The sequence below is a fragment of the Zootoca vivipara genome, chromosome 6 (assembly GCF_963506605.1).
Source record: "Zootoca vivipara chromosome 6, rZooViv1.1, whole genome shotgun sequence".
Lineage (NCBI taxonomy): Eukaryota > Metazoa > Chordata > Lepidosauria > Squamata > Lacertidae > Zootoca > Zootoca vivipara.
The window spans coordinates 33,185,859-33,207,919 of NC_083281.1; the positions used below are offsets into that span (position 1 = coordinate 33,185,859).

At 48.0% G+C, this 22,061-nt stretch overlaps 2 protein-coding genes across 2 annotated transcripts in view; both read left to right on the forward strand.

Moving 5' to 3' along the window:
• Positions 1-11,385, forward strand: part of CATSPER4 (cation channel sperm associated 4) — a 35,482-nt gene extending 24,097 nt beyond the window's left edge. The window contains exons 12-14 of the mRNA XM_060276452.1: positions 1,248-1,325; positions 10,434-10,543; positions 11,007-11,385. Of these exons, the coding sequence (XP_060132435.1) occupies positions 1,248-1,325; positions 10,434-10,543; positions 11,007-11,385 (567 nt within the window). The remainder of the gene's footprint in view (positions 1-1,247; positions 1,326-10,433; positions 10,544-11,006) is intronic.
• E2F2 (E2F transcription factor 2) overlaps positions 10,938-22,061 on the forward strand; it is a 36,638-nt gene continuing 25,514 nt past the window's right edge. Inside the window, exon 1 of the mRNA XM_035120147.2 lies at positions 10,938-12,220. Within this exon, the coding sequence (XP_034976038.1) occupies positions 11,936-12,220 (285 nt within the window). The 5' untranslated portion in view covers positions 10,938-11,935. The remainder of the gene's footprint in view (positions 12,221-22,061) is intronic.

Below are 22,061 nucleotides of genomic sequence, written 5' to 3' on the forward strand. Positions count from 1 at the left end.
AATAGTTGCTTATTGCCTTGACATCTGCTGGGAGGGTGTTCCACAGGGCGGGTGCCACTACCGAGAAGGCCCTCTGTCTGGTTCCCTGTAACCTCACTTCTCTCAATGAGGGAACCGCCAGAAGGCCCTCGGTGCTGAATGATCTCAGTGTCCTGGCTGAATGATGGGGGTGGAGACGCTCCTTCAGGTATACAGGACCGAGGCCGTTTAGGGCTTTAAAGGTCAGTACCAACACTTTGAATTGTGCTCGGAAACGTACTGGGAGCCAGTGTAGATCTCTCAGGACCGGTGTTATGTGGTCCCGGTGGCCACTCCCAGTCACTAGTCTAGGTGCCGCATTCTGGATTAATTGCAGTTTCCAGGTCACCTTCAAAGGTAGCCCCACGTAGAGTGCATTGCAGTAGTCCAAGTGGGAGATAACCAGAGCATGCACCACTCTGGCGAGACAGTCTGCGGGCAGGTAGGGACTCAGCCTGCGTACCAGATGGAGCTGGTAGATAACCGCCCTGGACACAGAATTAACCAGAATTAACCAGAATCAAACAAGTATTAGATGGGAAACAGTTGCTTTAAGAGATCTTTCAAAACATGTGTTTCCCCTAGCTCCAGGAACACAATGGAGGCTGGTTCCTTTGGGTCAATGGAGCACTGCCCCAACTTCAATATGCCCCCTTCTGCCTGCCTTCTTATTTACAATCAGCCCAGGGTGGGGTGGCAGCACTGCTTGTTAGCTTCTTCCTCAGCCTAAGTGTCACCCTTGAAGAAATCAGCATGGAGGGGGGGGGAGGCGGGGGGACTAGAATCAGTTGGCTCTGCCTGTCTTGGCTCTGGCCCTACCTACCACCCTGTCAGTTCCAAAGGGCACCAGCCAATACTGCAACAATATGAGTTGTAGTGCAAGGGATGGTCTCTGCATGAAAAGAGTATTTGGAAGCCTCTGATCTTTGACAGCCCTGCATCTTTGATGGCCGCAGGAACGGTAGATTTTATTGGGTGTAGGGGGTAAGAAAGTGCAGAGAGGGGTGCAAATGCAATCAGATGTATTTAACAGAATCCAGGGAGCCTCTGGAGCTTCAACCCCATTCCAGCCCAACCCTCAGTGCTGCACATTAGGAGCCAGGAAGAACCATAGTTGGAAGGGACCCCAAGGGTCATCCAAGCCCCTGCGATGCAAAGATTTTTTATTGCTACCTGTACACATTCTTACTGGTGTTTTGCATTTTCTTCCTTGTTTGTCCATCCCCTAGCCACCAAGGTCTGAGGACAGCACCCGCAAGCCGCCACCAGACTCTGAGGAAAGCAGCAGCAAGCCGCAGGATAGCTTGGTAAGAATGTAAAGCCAAATGCTGCAAGATGAAATAGCATTGGTCAGCAAGCCCCTACGCAGCCTTTCACAGTGGATGCACATCTCTATTGTCAAATTTAGCAAAGGAGAAAGATAGGAGATAGACTATTTTTTTAAAAAAAAAGTACAGGGAAAAGTATAACAACAACACCCACTGTCAGCTCGCATTGAGAATGCAGTAGCGACCAGTACTTCCAGCTAAAGTTGGACATAAAAATTGTTATAAGCCCTCCAGGTGTCCAGAGAGGAAGCCATGTGAAATTGGTGTTTACAAAAATATATTCAAATGTAGCAAGGGCAGTGAGGTCCTCAGACCATTGCCTAATGGATGGTGGGCATTTAGCCTTCCAGGCTCAAAATTTAAGTCTCCTGGCAACCACAAGACCTCACGACATTCACTTTTGCTGTCTTGCTGTTTATCCTCACACAACAGGAATATAGTTAAAAAGAACGTGGTCATCCTCCAAATGTCAAATGTCAAAGCATAAGCTTTATATGGACAGTAGCTTCAGGCCAAAAATAATATATCACTCAACATGCCCACATCGTATGCCTTGATGAGGCTTTGTCAGCGCTGTAATTCCAGCATCTCTCTGCACGAGAAAGTGCCTTCCTTTACAAATGTTAGGAAGTCCAAGCTACCAGAAACAACCATTTTTGCCTGTTCAGTCTCTGTTTCATATCTAAAGAAGCCACAAAGCTCACCAGGTGACCCCCCAGCCCATTGCTGTATCTCACCTAAGCTGCCTCACAGGGGTCTTGTGGGGATAACATGAAAATTTGGAGAGCCATGGATACCACCTTTAGCTCCTTGGATGAAAAGTGGGATATCAACGTAACAAATGTAATACATAAATAAATATAATTATAATCAATCAACCCATGCCATTCAACCCCAATCTAGAATGGGACCACAGCAGATGCAAAGGGTTAAAAATGTCCAGAAATATAATTTTAGTCTTTATACTGGCAGTATCTCAGAATTCTATTTGTAACATTATGGGATTCTTGTTGCCATTTGTAGGTGTTTGTTTTTCATGCTGATACTGTATTATTTAATTTTGTGCTCTATTTTTTTAAAAAAACCTGAATTGGACATAGAATCATAGAATTCTAGAGCTGGAAGGGATAATGAGGGCCATCTAGTTCAACCCCCTGCAATGCAGGATTTTTTTGCTCAACAAGGGGCTTGAACCTGCCTCTCTCATATTAAGAGGACTAAGTTAGTACGTAACTAATGAATGTAAAGAATAGATCAATTTTTAAAATTAAAGCCCCACCACCACATGGCCTGGGGTCCAGCTGGTGGGGAGGAGGAACATCTACAATTCTACATTGTTTGTGACTGGTAGTGCTAAGCTTTCCACTCAACTGGCAAGGTCAGGGAGCTGTCCAGTGAGCCAGTGATCAATAAGTTTCAGATAGCAATGGAGCTGTCCAGCACAGCAAGATAAGATGCTGCCTCAGCAGTGGTTAGACCCCCAACTAAGCAGCCCTACGGCTAGCTCTGCTATTCCATCCTTAGTCTTGTGGCCAGAATGAGAAAAGGCTGCCTAAATCCATCTGACATCAGGACCCATTAAAAGCAGAGGAGAGGAAGAATATGTGAGATAAATTAAGGTTACCAGATTTTTTTCAATGAATCCAGGGACACTTTGGAATGATAGGGTTTTGTCAGGGGGCTGATTTGTAAATCCAAGGACTGTCCCTGGGAAACAGGAATGCCTGGTAACCTTAAGATAAATGCTTTGATCCATGGACACTTTTCCAGACATATAGGGAAATCCAAAGGGTGCCTCCTTGCTTCGGAGAGGCATTCACTGACTTAAAGCAGGACTGGGGCACCTGTGCTTCTCCAGATGTTGTTGGACTCCAGCTCCCATCAGCCCTAGCAAGCATGGGCAGTGGTGAGGCATGATGGGAGTTGTAGTCCAGCATCTGGACAGCCACATCCCCAGCTTAAGTATGGAGGTGTAGCCTGGAGGCAGGGCAGGGGGTTCCTGATAAAGCTATCCTAGGCATTTCTACTCAGAAATCAGTCCTATTGAGTTCAGTGGGGTTGGAAATCTGTGGCCTTCCATTGGAAAACAGGAAGAACAGTGGTAACTGCCTTATACTGTCAGGCCAATGGTTCATAGAATCATAGAATCATAGAGTTGGAATAGACCACAAGGGCCATCCAGTCCAACCCCCTGCCAAGCAGGAAACACCACCAAAGCATTCTTGACATATGCCTGTCAAGCCTCTGCTTAAAGACCTCCAAAGAAGGAGACTCCACCACACTCCTTGGCAGCAAATTCCACTGCCGAACAGCTCTTACTGTCAGGAAGTTCTTCCTAATGTTTAGGTGGAATCTTCATCTAGCTAGCTCATTCATCTAGCTAGCTCATTATAGCTGACACTGGCTGGCAGTGGCTCTTCAGGATTTCACATGGGGAACTGTCCCAAGTCTACCTCGAGATGCTGAGGATTGAACCCGGGACTTTCTGCATGCAAGGCAGATGCTCTACCACAGAGCCACTACCCTTCCTATATTATCCCCCAGATGCTCTTGGACTCCAGTTCCCATCAGCCTCAGCCAAAACATCTAATGGTCAAGGATGATAGGCGCTGAAGGCCACACTTTCCTCTCCCTGCAGCAGAGGATTACAAGCAGAAGAAGCTTTTTCTCATACTTTTAGGGGAAGGCAGGTTCTAGGATCCAACAAGAGCTGTGCGGGGGGGAGGGGGGATGTCCCTGGATAAAACGCCAATTGATATATACCAATTGATATATTTGACAGAACACAAGAAGCCTCCGTAGCTTCAGCTGAGCATGAAGAGGCAGAAAAGGTTTCATTCATTCATATAACTCAATAAAACACTGAAATAAAGCTAAAGAGAAAAGCAATGCAATTACAGGAAAACACATGCGCACACAAAGACACAAATTTGGGTTGTTGCATTCTCTATTCCTGGGAAAGATAATAAGTGTTGATATTGGATATTTTTTGTGTTGTGAATGGCCCTGGGATCTACGGATGAATAATGTTGGAGGGTACTAAGGTGTCCTTCGGAAAATAAAGATTTGCTTTGGTTATAAATATCAGGAACTCTTAGGATATTCTTACTTAAAACTGAAAAGTTACTAAGAATTGCAAATAGTAGAGCATCTCAGGGCAGGCATTTGAACATTGTTAGCACCATTTATATACAGGCATTCCCAACTTACGGTATACCGTATGTGTTCAGCTTGTGCACATTCAGCTTTATGCACCTGGGGGGGAAAGGGGGGCAGAACAGAGATGGGCATCCAGGAATTTTGTTTTTTCAATCCCACCTGCCATTGACTATACACAGTTTCACGTATACCTGGGAACATAGCCCCTGCAAAAGTGGGGAGATTGTATTATTATAATTTTTGCAGTGCAATTGAAAATGAATCTCTTGCTGTTTGTCTTTTAGTATCCCTTAATTTCAGCTGATTTTTCAGCAATAGCTACAGACCAGAATGGACAAAGCCACACAAATCCTTATTTATCCCTTTAAAATATTTCTGTTTTCTTACCATAACCATCCTGACAGAGTTAATAATGAATATAAAACCAATGCTTTATCCAAACTGTGGGCATCCTATATCCCCAGTAATGCCAACAATGGGATTGGTATCAATTCTTGTTTGTTTTTAATTTCCATGAACACCACTCCCAAAAAGAAAGGGTTTCACGTATTCTGCCTCCCCTCCCCTTCATTTAACCTTTTCTTCTTTACTTCTCCACACCATAGGCTCTCAGGTCAGGGCAGAGGACTCGCAGGCGCCGGGAAAGCCTAGTAAGACTTGATGGACATATGTATTTCAGATGTATATTTTTATATTTACAGAATTATTTTTATATTATTTATAATGCTGCAAACCATGATGTTATATTGTATGAATTGGCAGTACAGTATATAAATTATTTTATAAATAAACAAACTCCCCACAGGGTTGCGGTGCTAATTGTCTGTTAAAGAAAGAATTAAACAAACAAACAAAAACAGAGAGTCCTGTGTCACTTTAAAGATTAATGAATTAGGCATAAGCTTTCATGGACTAAAGTCCACTTCATCAGATGTTCTCTGCCGGCAGCAATATATATATGTTGGGAGGGTAGGGTATAGAGAAAGAAAAAAGGTTAACAGTGGATTCAAATGGCAGTAGAATGTAGAAAGTACAGATTACGACAATTGAAAGCTCAGTCATCTGTAAAATAAGCACTTGGTGATCAATTGGTGATACACAGCTATCCTAGCATTGGTAGGACAAAGAAACAGTACTGGGAGTGGAAACCATGGTCTATATCAGGCATCCCCAAACTGCGGCCCTCCAGGTGTTTTGGCCTACAACTCCCATGATCCCTAGCTAAGAGGACCAGTGGTCAGGGATGATGGGAATTGTAGTCCAAAACATCTGGAGGGCCAAAGTTTGGGGATGCCTGGTCTATATTGATGCTCAGATGAATATAATCAAACTGTATCTGCAATTCCAGTTCATGCTGGAGTCTGCCCTTTGAAATAGCTCTGTAGGTGAATGGCAACAGTTTTATTCTTAGTCATATTTTGTCGTCTTCCTCATTTCTTCACCACCACCATCCCCAGCTGGGAGTAATGACAACAGGATAGACTTTCTGGTCCACCTGGGGGCAAGATGATGGTTTGGGGGGAGCATACCAGGCCTGTAACACACATGGGGTTGTTTCCAATGTTAGTCCTACTCAGAGTAGAGCCACTACTAACACAAAGAACATGAAAGAACACAGCTAACTTTGGTCCGATAGATAGATTAGATAGATAGATAGATAGATAGATAGAGAGAGAGAGAGAGAGAGAGAGAGAGAGAGAGAGATACGGTAGAGGGATAGATAGATACGGTAGAGAGATAGATAGATAGATAGATAGATAGATAGATAGATAGATAGATAGATAGATCTATTCTGTATGGAACTTCACTGGATACGACTCACAGATCTGATTTCCAATAGCTGGGGAAGCAGCTACCGCTGCTGCCCCCAGCTTCTGCATCCTGTAGTGGTTGCCGCAATCACTTTGCCTAACAGTAAGGCTGGCCCCAGTTGTAACGCTGCCATGAAAAAGGCAAAATTCCATGCTAGGCAATCTTTAGCAGAGGAACTGAGAATAGAACTGCTGGTATCATAATGCTGTTTTACAAATCTGTAGTGCAACCATATTTGGACCCAGGTGGCGCTGTGGTTAAACCACTGAGCCTAGGGCTTGCTGATCAGAAGGTCGGCGGTTCGAATCCCTGTGACGGGGTGAGCTCCCGTTGCTTGGTCCCAGCTCCTGCCAACCTAGCAGTTCGAAAGCACGTCAAAATGCAAGTAGATAAATAGGAACCGCTACAGCGGGAAGGTAAACGGCATTTCCATGTGCTGCTCTGGTTTGCCAGAAGCAGCTTTGTCATGCTGGCCACATGACCTGGAAGCTATACGCTGGCTCCCTCGGCCAATAATGCGAGATGAGCGTGCAACCCCAGAGTCGGTCACGACTGGACCTAATGGTCAGGGGTCCCTTTACCTTTACCTTTAGTGCAACCATATTTGGAATACTGTGAACCGTTCCGGTCGCCTTACCTCAAAAAGGATATTGTAGAGTTACAGAGATGGAAAAGCTTCAGAAAAAGGAAGCTCAAAGGATCAAGGAGCAACTCCCCTATGGAGAAAGGTTGCCATGTTTGGGACTTTTTGCTTTAGAGAAAAGGCTAATAAATAATAATAATAATAATAATAATAATAATAATAATAATAATAATATACTTTTTGTACCCTACTTGCATCTGACTGGGTTTTCCCCAGCCACTCTGGGTGGCTTTCCAACAGAATATAACAAAAGCACAACAAAACACCCCACCTTAAAAGAGGCGACATGATAGAAGTTTTTTTTTAAAAAAATAGGCATGGCATGGAGAAAGTGGATAGAGAAAAGTTGTTCTCCCTCTCTCATGACACTAGAACTCACTGACATCCAGGGAGGCTGAATGTATGAAGATTCAGCACTTTCATGCAGTGCATAGTTCAATTATGGAACATGCTTCTGCAAGAGGCAGTGATGGCAACCAGCCTGGGTGGCTTCAAAAGAGGGATAGGTAAATTCATGAAGGCTGTCGATGGCTACAAGGCATGTTGGCTATGCTTCTGAATACCAGTTGCTGGAGACAGTGGCCTTGTGCTCGACTCCTGATTGTGGGTTTCCCATGGGCATCTGGGCAGCCGCTAGGAAATGAGGACGCTGGAATAAATGAGCCAATGGCCTGATCCAACAGGCTCTTCTTACTTTCTTGTTTTTTCCCCCACCAGGGGACTTTCCGAAGCCTCTTGATCATTTTGGTTGCCCTTTTCTGCATCCTTTACAGCAGGCATCCCCAAACTTCGGCCCTCCGGATGTTTTGGACTACAATTCCCATCTTCCCTGACTACTAGTCCTATTAGCTAGGGATCATGGGAGTTGTAGGCAAAAACATCTGGAGGGCCACAGTTTGGGGATGCCTGCTTTACAGTATCCTTTTTGAGGCCTTTTTAAGCCAAAGAGATCTACTAGCCTGGGCGCCCACCCCAGGTTGTTAAAAGTTTCCAAACTAACCACACATTTTTATTTTAATACCAGAAGTCCTCTGGAAAACCAGGAGAGTGAGGAGAGACAAATGCGCAATCAGGACTTCAGAGACTTGCATATCATGGGAAAACAGCATCCAAGCAGAGAATGCAAAAAGCAGGAGTCAAGTGGCGGGAGAGGCAGATTTGCGGGAAGGACGGAGATACGGTTAGGATAGTCTTCTGAGTGGAGGCTGCATCCGAAGAAGTGTCAGAAGGGAAAGGGGAGAACAGCTTCAGCATTCATCACCCGCAGAAGGAGATATCAGCATGCGTACCAACCTCCAGTGATATCCTTACTGCTAGAGCACCATTCCTTGGATGTGGGCCACAAAGGAACCCTTTCCGTGTTGGCATTGAGTAGGAATCATGCCCAAGTAGTGCCAGTTTGGAGGACATCCCCCTGGCAGCAGCCCAGAGCATGGCATAGCATTGGGTTGCTTGAACTGCGGACAAGTCCAAGAACAACATACACAGCTTGGCTCTGGCTCATCCAGAAAGAACCCAGGACATGTTCCTTAGCCAGGTTCTGGGTCATCTTTTCTGCTACGTACAGAGATGCTAGCGGGTCTTTTCAGCAAGACCTTTGATTCCAAGCTCTTCTCTTCCAAAGCCTCAAGATGCTTGTCATGCTCTCGTCCAAGTCTTTTCCAATGCCACCTAGGACTGCTTCACACGCAGAGGAATAAGGAAAGCTCACTTGCTGCTTTGCGTTCTCTGGATTTGGGGGTGCCGCCTAGTTCAGTTGCCCTTTAAAATGAACTTTGCCCCCAAAGAACTTTGGGAACGTCACAAAATAGTTGGGGGGGGGGTAATAGATGGAGTAATGTTAATCAACTTTCAGAATTGTGCTGGCTTCAGAGTCACAATAGAACAATAAAATGCTGAATTGTGTGTTAGAGCCTTTATGTTTATGAAAAATCGCTGCTCATGCACCAACCTGTGTGACTGGATCCTGGCCTGTATATTTTGAATGGAGGGATTATAGTAAGTTTTTTAATTGTACGGTAAACTATCCTGGGATAACGTGTTATGCAGAGTGGTATACAAATACCTCATATACAATTTCTTCTTCTACTACTAATAAAAATAATAAAAATACAAAATAAAACAAGAGTTTCCCAAACTTTGGCTCTTCTGGCTCCTCCAGAAGACCTATTTATTGAGCATTCATGGCAGAACATTTTTTTCCCTACTTACTGTAAAAGGGAACCAGCAGAACTTCAGCCGGCCAACATTACAGTAGCAAAAATAAGCAGAAACTAGAATGAGAGCAAAGGTTAATTTCTTGCCTGCTGGTCTGCAGGGCAATTAAAGAGCTTCAGTTCTAAAGACATGCATAGACATGAAAAGAGGAAAACGGCACCTTTGAAGTCCACAGTGCAAAGAGCAGCTTTGAGGGAGAGCTTTTTGGCAGGAGGATCAGGGGGAAAAGTTCCCTCTCCCTGCCTGCTATGATCCTGATATTGATCAGCACCTCCCCTTTCCAACAGCTGCTATTTGTAATTTTTTTTGGGGGGGGGAGAACTTGCACATTACATGCAAAAAGACCTTCCCCCTCATGTCTAGTCTGGCCCTCAGTGTCCCTTGTGGAAAGTCTTTATTCAGAGCAGCACAAAGAATAGGGAACATGATTGTTGCAACCAGCAGAGGGCAGTGATGCCATTTGAGTCTTGCTTACAAGCAGTCCAGGGGGTGGCAGTACCTGTCAGCATCCTCCATCTCCAGTGTTGGTTGCCATCTGCTCAGGAGACAATGGAAGTGTTGTCTTGGTATATCTTAGCAGGGAGGAGGATGGGGACCAAACTGGACTTTGTTGGCTCTGCCCATCAGGGGCTCTGCATCCAGCTATGGTGGTCTTCCCCAGCCAGCCACCACCACTTGGCATTCAGGAGTGCAGCTGCAGAGATGGATAACCCGTGGCCCTCCAGATGTTGATGGACTCCAACTCCCATCATCCCTGGGCCTTGGCTGATGGCTGCATTGGCTGGCACCGATGGGAGGTGGAGCCCACCAACGTCTGGAGGGCTGCAAGTTCCCTGCCCTGCTTTGGGAGCCGACCCACCCAACTTTCCTCAAAATGAGACTTATTGTGGTGTAATTGTCTCAGGATAGATAGATCCACCACAAAGTCAAACCCCACTTCTCCATATTGACAAATGGAAGATGGAGCCCCTAGATGAGCTTCAAAGAGGTGCAGGGGCTCACATCAGAAGTGAGATTGGGGGGCAACATAGGTATCTGCCTGATAATGAGACAAACCACTGGGCCCTGGCTTAGTAGTCTATACACGGGCTGGCAGCAGCTCTCCGGTATTTCAGACAGGGAGTCCCTGGAGATGGCAGGGATTGATCCTGGGACCTTCTGCACGCAAAGCAGATGAGCTATGGAATAGCCCCGCTTTCCAAGCCCGTTTATGAGCGTGCACCCCCTCGCTCGCCATCGGCCTCTTCTTTGTTCAGAGTCCACCGGGCGGTCCAGCGCGCCTCTCTTCCCCGGTCACCTTGCGGGTTTCGAGGGGGTCGCGGGGGAAGCGGGTAGACGGAAGGCCTGCCCCCCAAATTCGCAACAGGTAAGATGCGCCTGCCTCCCAGGGAGCCCGGCACCGTGGATCGCCACTACCAAAGCCTCCGCCGGCTGCTTTAAGCGAGAGCAAGCAACGCGTGCAAAGGGAGACCATCCCAGGGTCAATATTTGCATAGCCACGCCCACGCGCCCTGAAGGGCGGGGGGAGCCGGAGACGGCGGCTGGCTGGAGGCTCGCGGGGAGCGCGGGCCGCCACGCGCTTCCCCTTTAAGAGCAGAACCTCCGGTCTCGCCCCTCGCCTGGCAAAATGTATCAAATCCGGTGGGCGGGGACGGGCTGGCGCGGCACGGGCCAATGGGAGCGTGGCGTTTTCCGCGGGAGATCCGAATTTCGCGGCACGTAGTTTGGCGCTTAAAAAAAAAAAGCGAGAGAAGGAGGAACGGAAAGAGAAAGGGCTGGGCAGCCATCGGGTGCGCTCTTGCCCCAATCCAGATCCATCCTTGCCCCAGGCGGCCCTGGCAGCGGCCCGGAACCTGGCAGCGGCCCAGCCGGGAGCCCCAAGGAGCCGAGGGGGCCAGCATTGCAAGTCGGCGGCAGCTCCATGAAAGGCGCCGGGGCCGCGAAAGGATCCAGGGCCCGGACTGGCTGCTTGAGCCCTGCCAGGATGCTTCTGGCGAGCCCCTCCGCCAGCCCTGGGATCTAGACACTGGGGGCCGGAGCGGGGGGCAGCCGGGGAGAGAAATCTTCCGGGTGGTGTTTTGCAGAAAGAAAGAAAGAGCAGAAAGAAAAGGCACCCGAGCTTTTGTTCCCCCGATTCTCCGGCTGCGATTTTTCCTCCCAGCCACAAAAGCTGCTTTCTTTGCTGGGGGAGGGGATGTGCAAAGCTGATCTGTAACCTTGCAAAGTCTCTCCAAAAATCCTTTATTTTATGTTTTTGGAAAGAGGGCTAGTGCAAAGTTGGTGTGTCTTTTTTAATTATTATTCTCCGCGCTAAGCGTGCATCATTTATTTATTTATTTTTGAAGCCGAGAGCTGGGGTCATTCATCGGTTTGGAGGAGGAGGAGGAGGTGGGGGGAGGGAAGCTTGCTTGGCCGCCCTATGGCTCGCTCCCCTAGCAAAGAAAGGCTCTGGAAACAGACTTAGATGAAAAGAGAGAAATTGGGGTCTGCATGAGCCATTCCTCCAATACCAAAAGTCAATATTGCAAGCCATTTCTTCCAGGTTTCTTTTTCTTTGAAGGATGAATTTGTGATTTTTTTAATGTTTCATTGGGGCTTGACCCCTGGGGAGCAAGCCAATGGCAGTTTTTTAAATGGCTAAGAGTACATTTTCCAAGCTACCTCTCAGGATCTCTCAAAATAAGAACAGTTATTGCCACCATCACTTGTTTTTGAAGCTCTGCTTGTTCCTTTGTGGCCTTTTGGAGAAGGCTCAGCCATGTTGAGAATCCCCAAAGTTGGGCCTCCTGCCCCTGGACGGGCCCCTTCTGCTCTTGGACCTCCCCAGCAGCAAAAGAAAGTAATGCCTGTGATCACCTCTGCAGAACTGGTGGTATCCAACCTCGGCAGCCCCCAGATGCGAGCTCTCCCAGCTACCTATTTCACTCAGGTGTACCCTCAGACTGCTGTGGTTGCCCCATTGCCTAGGGGCAGCTGCCTTTATGCCACCCCCCATGGACCCGAGATCAAAACCATGCGATCCGCTTCCACTGGAAAATTGCCGGTAATACCGCTTTCCTTTTTCTCTTTCTTTTTATTTCCGTTTCTTTACCAGCGCGTTGGCTTCTGACACCACTGTTGCACCTTTATATGGATGCAGCAATGTAGGTAGGGTTGGGGGGCGGGCGGTTGGCACTAGGTTGCACCTGGCTATGCAGACCCAAGGAACAAGGTGTGCTTCTACCAATAGCTCCAAAGCCAAGGCTACCTTATGAAAACCTTGATTGCTGGGTGGGCTTTGTGGGGTTATGCTGTATGGGGGCGTGCAGATGGAGGTGTCCTTTGGGCTAATGCCCCAAAATACGTGACTCTCAATACATTGTGGCTCATGCCATTTCTTAACTTCCCTGTACTTTGCCCTACAACACTTCTCCTTTTTGTTATTGCAGAAATCCTAACGCTGCTACGTCATGCAAAATGCCATCTGTGACATTAAAAGGATAGGGGAAGCATCTTTAAAAACAAGATGCTAAGGAGAAGAATTTCATGTTGCAAAATTCCTCTCCTGCACTGACATGGCAGTTTGATACATTTCATCACTATTTCAGCCGAGTTGAGCCAGGCCTCAGTGAATCAGTTCCAGGAGCCTTAATCTTTTTTCCCTTTTCCTTTGATCAAAGTCTTGTCTCTTCCCCCACTCACTCTCCGGAAGAGTTCTGATTTCGATGGCTTTTACCTGCTTCAGTAGCCTTCTGTGCATGAATCTAAAGAACCATGCCTAAGTTTGATGCCTCCTCTGGCAAAGGAATCATAGTAAGATGGACCATTGGCCCATCTAGTTTAGGATTGATTGGCAGGGGGATTTCCCAGCCCTACCTAGATATGCCAGGGATTGAACGTGGGACTTCCATACAAGCCAGGTGCTCTCCACCAAGCCTATCCCCAAAGGGGAAAAACAGTTATAAGGAATTAAGGAAGAGCCCAAAGGCCCACCTAGTCCAGCATCTTCTTTTCACAGAAGGTGTCTTTGGGAAGCACAGAAGCAGGAACTGAGCGCCACACCTCTACTTTCCTCACTTCTGATTCTCAGCAGCTGGTATTAAGAGGTGTGCTACTTCTGGCAATGGAGGTAGTACGCAATCATTGTGACCATATAAATAAGGGATGTTCAACGGTGCAGGAGTCTTGCGCTTGGTGAACGATGAGGATGTTCTTTAAGAAAAAAATAGTTGTTGTTTCAGTGTGTTTTTGTTAGCTGGGGATTGTGCCCTCTGGCCACGTTTTTTTCGCACTTCTGGTGTGCGCTGCTTTTGTGTGGGTGTGAATTGAAATCGGAAGCACTCTGGTCCCAAGACAGGGCTGGACAGCAGCACCCAGCATTGCCAGATGGATCCTGAGGACCCACGGGTGCTTAAGCCGGGCTGTTTCCCTTGTCTTTGCTTTTCCAAGGGATCTGGGAGTTGGGTCTAGCAGAATTAATCTGAACCTTGAGAAGCTTGTAGAGCTGAAAGAGGAAGTGGGAGGAAAGTGTTGCACTTCCAACTTCCTCCTTCAGCTCTACCTTCTGGTCAAGAGAGAAAAAGATAAGCAGCCTCTGCCCGATGACCGAGAGGGCAGTGGGGTGAGGGTCTCAGAGAGTTCATGGGCGCCATGGAAAAAACTCAAGGGGGCCATTGTACCCATGAGCACTGCATTGGCAACCCCTGCCGTAAGAGCAGGTGGGTTAATCCAGGTGAGCAAAACATTCATCTTAAAAACAGAACACCCACCCAGATGGCCTTTGCATGGTAGATCTAGTTGCAATCATCCTGAAAGTGGTTGCTGTGAGAGCTGATGTAGTGTTGTGGCTTTGACTTAGGTTCATGGGCCCCAGTTTCAGTCTTGTCTCTGCCATGAGTTCAGTAGGCGAACATGTGAACCTTGTTGTGTTGGGCTAAAGCAGCTTTGGCCAGCCTGGTGCCCTCCAGATGTTCTGGACTACAACTGCCATCAGCTCTGACCGTTGGCTGTGGGACTGATGGGAATTGCAATAGAAAAAGCCTGGAGGACACCAGGTTGGTGAAGGCTGGACTAAGAGATGGCTTCATGGGTCATGGTGTTCCTTAACTCCTTCAACTCATCACTAGCCATTTCCCACAACACACAATGAAAAAAAAAATAAGACTAGCTCTGCCGGCTCAAACCAAAGGCCCATTCAGTCCGCCATCTTGTTCCTCACAGCAGCCAACCAGATGCCTATGAGAAGCCTACATACAAGGCATGAGGGCATGAGTGCCACTGTTGTTCTCCAGCTGGTATTCAGAAGCAATATTCTTCCAATTCTTGAGGCAACATAGAGCCACTGGGACTAGTACCCACTGATGGCCTCATCCTTCATGAAATTGTCTGGCTTTCTTTTCTAAATGGGAATCCGTCACACATCTTGTGATAGCAAATTTCATTGCATAACTCCGAAGAAATACTTCCCACCATCGAGCTTCATTGGATGAGCCCAAGTTCTAGCCAGTATTATTTCCCATTTGGAATATGGGAGATAATAGCGGCTTGCTTAAAAGCAGCAGTGGAGGCACTGTGCCCCTCCAGATGTTGCTGAACTATGGCTCCCATCATCCCCGGCCGTGCTTGTTGGGGATGATGGGAATTGTAGTTCAGTAATATCTGGAGGGCCATAGGTTCCCCACACCTGCTTTAAAGGGCCACTGTAAGGATTTACAACCAGGTGGTCCATGTGAAGTTCTTATGCCTTGATTAAATATTGTTATTAATCCCTGCAAGGCACTGCTGCCTGGGCCTGTACATTACCGTATGTGGGATGGATGAGCCACAGGGTGGGGCATAGCGTGGAGTGATGCCCTACACATGATGGTTGATAAGGCAAAGGTGTAGAAATGCTCGTCATTCTGATTTAACCAGTGCTGTTGTTAGTAATTGTATTACCTGTGTTATCAGGTAGAACTATAACCCCCTGCTTTCCTGCTAGGGGCTTGGGGTGCAGAAGGGAGCACCAAAACTACTCCTGTACCATTAGTGGTACTTGGCTGGGTCATATACTAGAAGCGAACTGGACGTCTCCATTGGTGGCGCTTCCACACACCTTTCTGTACCTGCCCATCTACAACCTTATGCATGTTTACTCAGAAGTACATCCTGCTGTGTCCGAGGAGACATGTTCCCTAGTAAGTGTGTTTTAGGAGTGCATTCCAATGCCCTCTGAGTCTCAGGCTGCTGCTCTAAAGCATATTATCTTGTAACACCCCCAATAATTTGTGTGTGTTTTGAGACTATAAGAAGGACCTTGCTGGTTCAGACCAAAGGCCCATCTAGTCCAGCATCCTCTTCTCGCAGTGACCAACCAGATGCCTATGAGAAGTCCAAAAATTGATTTACCTTAGTGGCATGTGTGGCACTTGATCATCCAGTCCCATGGTGAGCTTGCAGCCAGCTATTGAAAACCTGTCTTTCTAGGAACCTCTTGGTCCCAGGTTGGACTTAGTTGTCTGGTAAGATTTTGATGCTATAAATCATATGCCTCCGAACACCTGTTGTTTGGGAGCACAAATGGGAGAGTGTTACTGTGCTGGCCTCTATTCAATAGTGCACACCGAGCGGCAGTGGGTCTCCGGGGTCTCTAGGACTGAAGTGGAGATATTTTGTATGCACTGCAGGGCATGAGCTCTACCACAAAGCTATAGCTTCTGGCCCAAAGGGAAGTTGAGTTGCAGCTGAGGTGAGCGACAAGGCAGAGGCACCTTAAGGGCTTCCGTCCCTCTAAGCCAGGGGTCAGCAAACTTTTTCAGCAGGGGGCTGGTTCATTGTCCCTCAGACCTTGTGGGGGGCCGGACTATATTTTGAAAAAAAAATTGAACAAAATTCCTATGCCCCACGAATAACCCAGAGATGCATTTTAAATAAAAGGACACATTCTACTCATGTAAAAACATGCTAATTCCTGGACCGTCCGCGGGCCGGATTTAGAAGGTGATTGGGCCGCATCCGGCCCCCGGGCCTTAGTTTGGGGACCCCTGCTCTAAGCATTGCATGGAAAAGGGCATTTTGTCAGGCACAGCAGCTTTCCTCATTGCATTGCTGTGATGCTTATCCCTGGAACATAGGAAGCTGCTTCATATTGAGTCAGATCGCTGACCCATCAGTATTGTCCAACAGAAACTTCTCAGGGGTTCTTTCATGGATTTAGCCAAGTTTTTCCCATCACCTGCTGCCTGTTCATTAGAACTGAAGATGCCTCGGAGTGAACCTGTTGCCTTCTGCATACAAGGCATTGCTCTGACACTGAGCTATGCCTTCTCTCATTCCTTCCACAGAGCTGTGGCTCTTGTTCCTGCTCTGACATCCCTTGTGCTGCTGTTTCTGGAAAGACCAGAAAACTCAGCTGGGCTTGTCTGGTAGTTGTCTGCCTCTGGGGTAGAGGTGATGTTGATGTTTCTGCTTGGGGCCATTTCTGTTCCCAGGGAATTTGCAAATTGCACTCCTTCCCTATAGTGCCATCGGGAGGACAGGAGGGAACATCGCTCATTGGTAGAGCACATGACTTGCTTACAGAAGGTCCCGGGTTCAGTTCCAGGCATGTCCAAGTAAGGCTGGGAAAGAGTCCCATCTGAAACTCTGGAGAGCTTCTAACAGTTAGTGGCTGGGTATGCACATCTTGCTGTGGGTGAAATCTCCTCCTTGAGAGCCAGCATGTTCACACTAAACCATGGTTCATCTTAGCCAGGCATAGGCAACCTTGGCTCTCCAGATGTTTTGGAACTACTGTATTCTGCTCTGGTCAGACCTCACCTGGAGTACTGTGTCCAGGAATTTGTTGCCAAGGAGTGCGGTGGAGTCTCCTTCTTTGGAGGCCTTTAAGCAGAGGCTTGACAGTCGTATGTCAAGAATGCTTCAATGGTGTTTCCTGCTTGGCAGGGGGCTGGACTGGATGGCCCTTGTGGTCTCTTCCAACTCTATGATTTTATGATTCTACAACTCCCATGATCCCTGACCACTGGCCCTGTTAGCTAGGGATCATGGGAGTTGTAGTTCCAAAACATCTGGAGAGCCAAGGTTGCCTATGCCTGATCTTAGCATAATGTGTGAGTGTGGCTGGTGTGTAGACGGTGCAGAGTGTGGCAGACTGATGGACCTTCTGGGTTCAAGAATACCTTCCGCAATACAATCCTGCTCCCCTGTTTTGCAACTGTGGATGCTAGGCCTCCATGGCATGCTTGCTGAAAGCTTTGACCAATGCTCCTAATTGGCAGAGAAGCCTGGAGTCATCACCTCCCCCCTTTCCCCAAGTCCTGGGAACCATTCCAGCTTCTGCTGTAACCCTCTGTCCTCCCAAGGGCTGAATCGAATCTCAGATTTCTCTATCTCCCCTGCTGAGTGTTTGACGCCTCCTGGCAGGTGTGGGCTTTGGGATGAACATCCCCTTGTGGGCCTGTAGCTCTCCCTCTCCCCTCCATACTTTCTAGTTCTTGGAATTCCTAATCTGGCTGAGCAACTAGGACCTTTGTGCTTAACAGGGGCCGAATGCCAGTTTCTCTAAACAGCCTCTGCCTTATGCTATAATAATATCACCTGCTTTCTCTTTCCTGCTGTGCATCTGTGCCTTGCATTGCTCTCGGAGATGCTTTCCCTCCACACACCCCAAAAGAGGGAAGGCACCATCTAAACCCCTCCCCTCTTTTGTTGCTCAGACTCCTTCTGAAGGCATGTGTCTGTCAGGGGAGCCATGTCCCCCCCGTGTTATCTGTGCAGAACAGGAGCCCTGGTGAAATAGACCTCATAAGCTCCTCTTGCATTTGAGGAACAAGATCTTTCCAAACTTAAGTCCTGTATGATTCTATCCTGACTTGCATAGGCATGTGGCTGCACCGATATAGCCTTGTATTTTACAGCTTGCCTGGTACTTTCAGGCGACCATAGGAATTCCATGCAGGTGAGTGAGTGAGTGATGATGGATAATGGACACATTGTGCCATCCCTCCTCTGCCAGGCTCCTTGGTTACTAGGTTAGCTGTAGAAGATGAAAAATCACCATGACCAGCACAGCACAGATATGCAGTGGGTTGGTGAGGAAGAATGGATCGTCCTATCCCTTTTCTACTAGTCCACTTGGTAAAAGGCCTCCCCCCCCCCGGCAAGCCTCCCAAGTCAGGCATCCCCAAACTCTGCTCTCCAGATGTTTTGGGACTACAACTCCCATCATCCCTAGCTAACAGGACCAGTGGTCAGGGGTGGTGGGAACTGTAGTCCCAAAGCAGCTGGAGGGCCGAGTTTGGGGGGTGCCTGCTCTAAGTGGCTAGTGGGCAACATTTGGCCCTCCAGATGTTGCTGAACTACAGCCCCCACCATGCTAATGTCAATCAGATGTCAAATAGATAAACAACTACCTGACATTTAGAAAACATCTGAAGGCAGCCCTGTTTAGGGAAGTTTTTAATGTGTGATATTTTAATGTATTTTAATCTTTTTTGGAAGCCGCCCAGAGTGGCTGGGGAAACCCAGCTGGATGGGTGGGGTACAAATAATAAATTATTATTATTATTATTAATGTTAATTTCTAACACTTGCACTTAGCCTGGGTGTATGCCCCATTAAGTCTGTACATAGACATGTATCAGATTTCACAGTAAACATGCTTGGTAGTTGCATCTGAGAAACTTGTTTTGGAAAGCCGCTTCTAATATAAGCTGATGCGTAATTTTTTAAGTGCAGGTTGGGATAAACTTGCAATTTAGGTCAATGTTGTCTTGGCCGCTCGGTTGATTATGGCACAGCCGTTTTCTTCCGGCCTTCACAAGCAGACTGTGGCTATGATTCAACTTCTAAATAAGCTACTCCATTTGTTTTGCTAAGACCAGTTAAGGCTGCTTCGTAAGCCCCACCCAGGTACCTGAGCTCACAAAACAGGGGCACTGCACCAGTCAAGTTGGATATGCTTGTGCAGGGGTCGGCAAACTAAGGCCCGTGGGCCAGATGTGGACCGCCGGGCTCGTTAATCTGAACCTTGCGGACCCTGCCGTCCTCTCGGTCAGTCCCCACGCTAAACCGGTGTGGTGGCCTTGCCGCACGGCAACTGACTTCCGCAACGCGACACAGCTTCTGATTGGCTGCAGGAAGCTCCTGACACCTCTGGGTGGGTGGCGATGCTGGCGCAGCCTCCGCACCACCGCCGCTTCCTCCCGCTCAGCCACCTCAGCAGGAAGGGGTGGCACCCAGAGGCCACCAAGTGGAAGGAAGCGGGTGAGCGGGAAGAGCTGAGCGGGAGGAAGCGGCGGTGGCACAGAGCCTGCCTCCACTGCCCAGGCCAGAGGCTTGGGCTCTGCACCCGGCCAAGACAGGGCATGACACCAACGCTGCCGAAGACGAGGCGGCGGGGGGAGGTCCTTTCGGGAGAGGGGGTGCTTTTCGGAGAGGGGGGTCCGGCCCCCTAGAAGCTTGAAATTCGCTCTGACTGAAAGCCCACCCAAATGTTTACTGCATTGCTTGATGATGCAGATGCCTAATGCAGGTTACTTACGGCACATCAGGTGCCAGAAAGGTGGCAGCAGGGCCCAGCTTTCTTGCAGTACCAAGCAAGAAGCTGTTGAAAAGCCTGGTGTAGCACTGTAAGCCATGCTCTTCTTTTTGAAACCATAAGTGTGGTGCAGAGCTCCCAGTAAGTTTCCAGGCACAATTCAAAGAGTTGGTGCTGACCTAGTAAAGCTCTAAAAGGCCTTAGCTCTGTATACCTGAAGGAGCATCTCCACCCCCATCGTCCAGGCTGGACACTGAGATCCAGCTCAGAGGGCCTGCCTTGTAAGTGGAGCAGTGGAACACCCTCCCATCAGATGACAAGGAAATAAAGAACTACAGTGGGACCTCGGGTTGTGGACCCGATCCGTTCCGGGGTGCCGTTCTCACCCTGAAAAGTCCGCAACCCGAGCGGCGCTTTTGTGCGAAGTGCGCAGAACGCTTCTGCGCATGCGCACGCAGCGAAATCCGGAAGTAAACACTTCCGGGTCCGCCGCGTTTGTAACCTGGAAAAACGCAACCCGCAGCGGACGCAACATGAGGTATGACTGTATTTGACTTTTAGAAGACATCTGAAGTTTTTTAATGTTTGATGTTTTATTGCATTTTTAATATTTTCTTGGGAGCCGCCTAGAGTGGCTTGGGTGACCTACTCAGATTGCCAGCTTGTAAATAATAAACTTAGTATTATTGCATGTTTTTGCTCTGCTTACTAGCCAGACAGCCCTACCTCCCAGACACATTTTATAAAAGTTCAGTGCAAAATGAAGTGAGATCTAGTCCCACCCCAAATCCTCTGTGTGTGCCCAAGGACTTACAGAGAACCCCCTTTCTCAGCTCACAGAGAACATGTTGAAGGGATGTTTGCCACTGGCATCCTGGCAAGTGGATTTGAGGAGCTTAGCTCTGGAGGGCAGGGGGAACACTGAGCTAGCGCTTCCAAGCATTTTAAAGGGATATGTGCCTAATCATACATGATCGTAGGTTTGAGCTCCATGTGGGGCAAAAAAAGATTCCTGCATTGCAGTTGGTTGGACTATATGATCCTCATGGTTCCTTCCAACTCTGCAATTCTATGAATGTGGCTCCTTCACAACATCTGGACATCTTATAAATCTACCTCTCTAGTTTCTGAGGTTCAGCAGGTATTGCCCACACATTCAAGCATGTTTTTGTAGCCATTGGAAAGGCTGGAAGCCATAAGGGCTAAATACTTGCTTTTGAGGGGGGTGGGAGTTTTTATTTCTTAGGAATCTTTGGGCAGATCAAGGAATCTTTGTGCTGATTTTTTTTTAAGTTCTTTTAAATAAATCAAGTGAGGCACACCCACACTCAACATTTGAATGGCTGTTGCATAGATCTCAGAGCAGATTCGCTCTCTTGTTGCCCCAGAGCAAGCATAGGCAAACTCTGCTGGCCTCCAGACGTTTTTGGGACTACAATTCCCATCATCCCTGACCACTGGTCCTGTTAGCTAGGGGTGATGGGAGTTGTAGTCCCAAAACATCCGGCGGGCCGAGTTTGCCTATGCCTGCCCCAGAGGGTAAGAACTGAACTAACAGCTTCAAATGATAAGAAACTAGATTTCATCTAAACTTTGCAAAGAACATCCTGATGGGATGAACTGTTTGACAGTGGAGCAGACTGCTTGGGAAGTTGGTGGACTTTTCTTTGTTGAGGCAGATAAGCCAGCTATCAATGATGCCCTAGGCTGGATTTTCCAGCATTGTTGGGGGGGGGGGTTGTTGGTTGGGAGGGCGGGGAGAGAACATTTCCATCTCTATGATTCATAGGCCTTGATCTCATTCTCATTGTTTGCATGCATGTACCCAGGCATGATTTCAGTGACCCTTGACAGATTAGAACCAGGTAGCAGAGACCTTTAATCTTATTGCCTGGGCTCTCCTCTCCCCACCCCCATTTGACTTTGGTTCTGTAACTTTTGTTCCGGGCTGCCCTTTGAGATGATGATTCAGAGGACTAGCAACACAGAGTTCCTAACAGGAAACTGTTGGGTCAGCATTTGAAGTGCAAGTCACTTCGCTTTAATTGCACAAAATGCTGCTGCCAGGAGGGGCGTGGTTTGAGGGACAGCAAGTTCAGCCTTATGGGCTTCTTCTTGAAGGTGGCTGCAGTCTCTTCTTCCCTGGGGCCATATTTCCGCCCATCTGTGGAATGGGCGGGCCATGCACAACTCCAGTGAACGGCACAGAACATTGGCATCCCGAGAGCCTTGGCTTAGAGCAGGGGTAACCTAAGGCCCGTGGGCCGGATGCGGCCCAATCGCCTTCTGAATCCGGCCCACGGACGGTCTGGGAATTAGTGTGTTTTTACATGAATAGAATGTGTCCTTTCATTTAAAATGCATCTCTGGGTTATTTGTGGGGAAC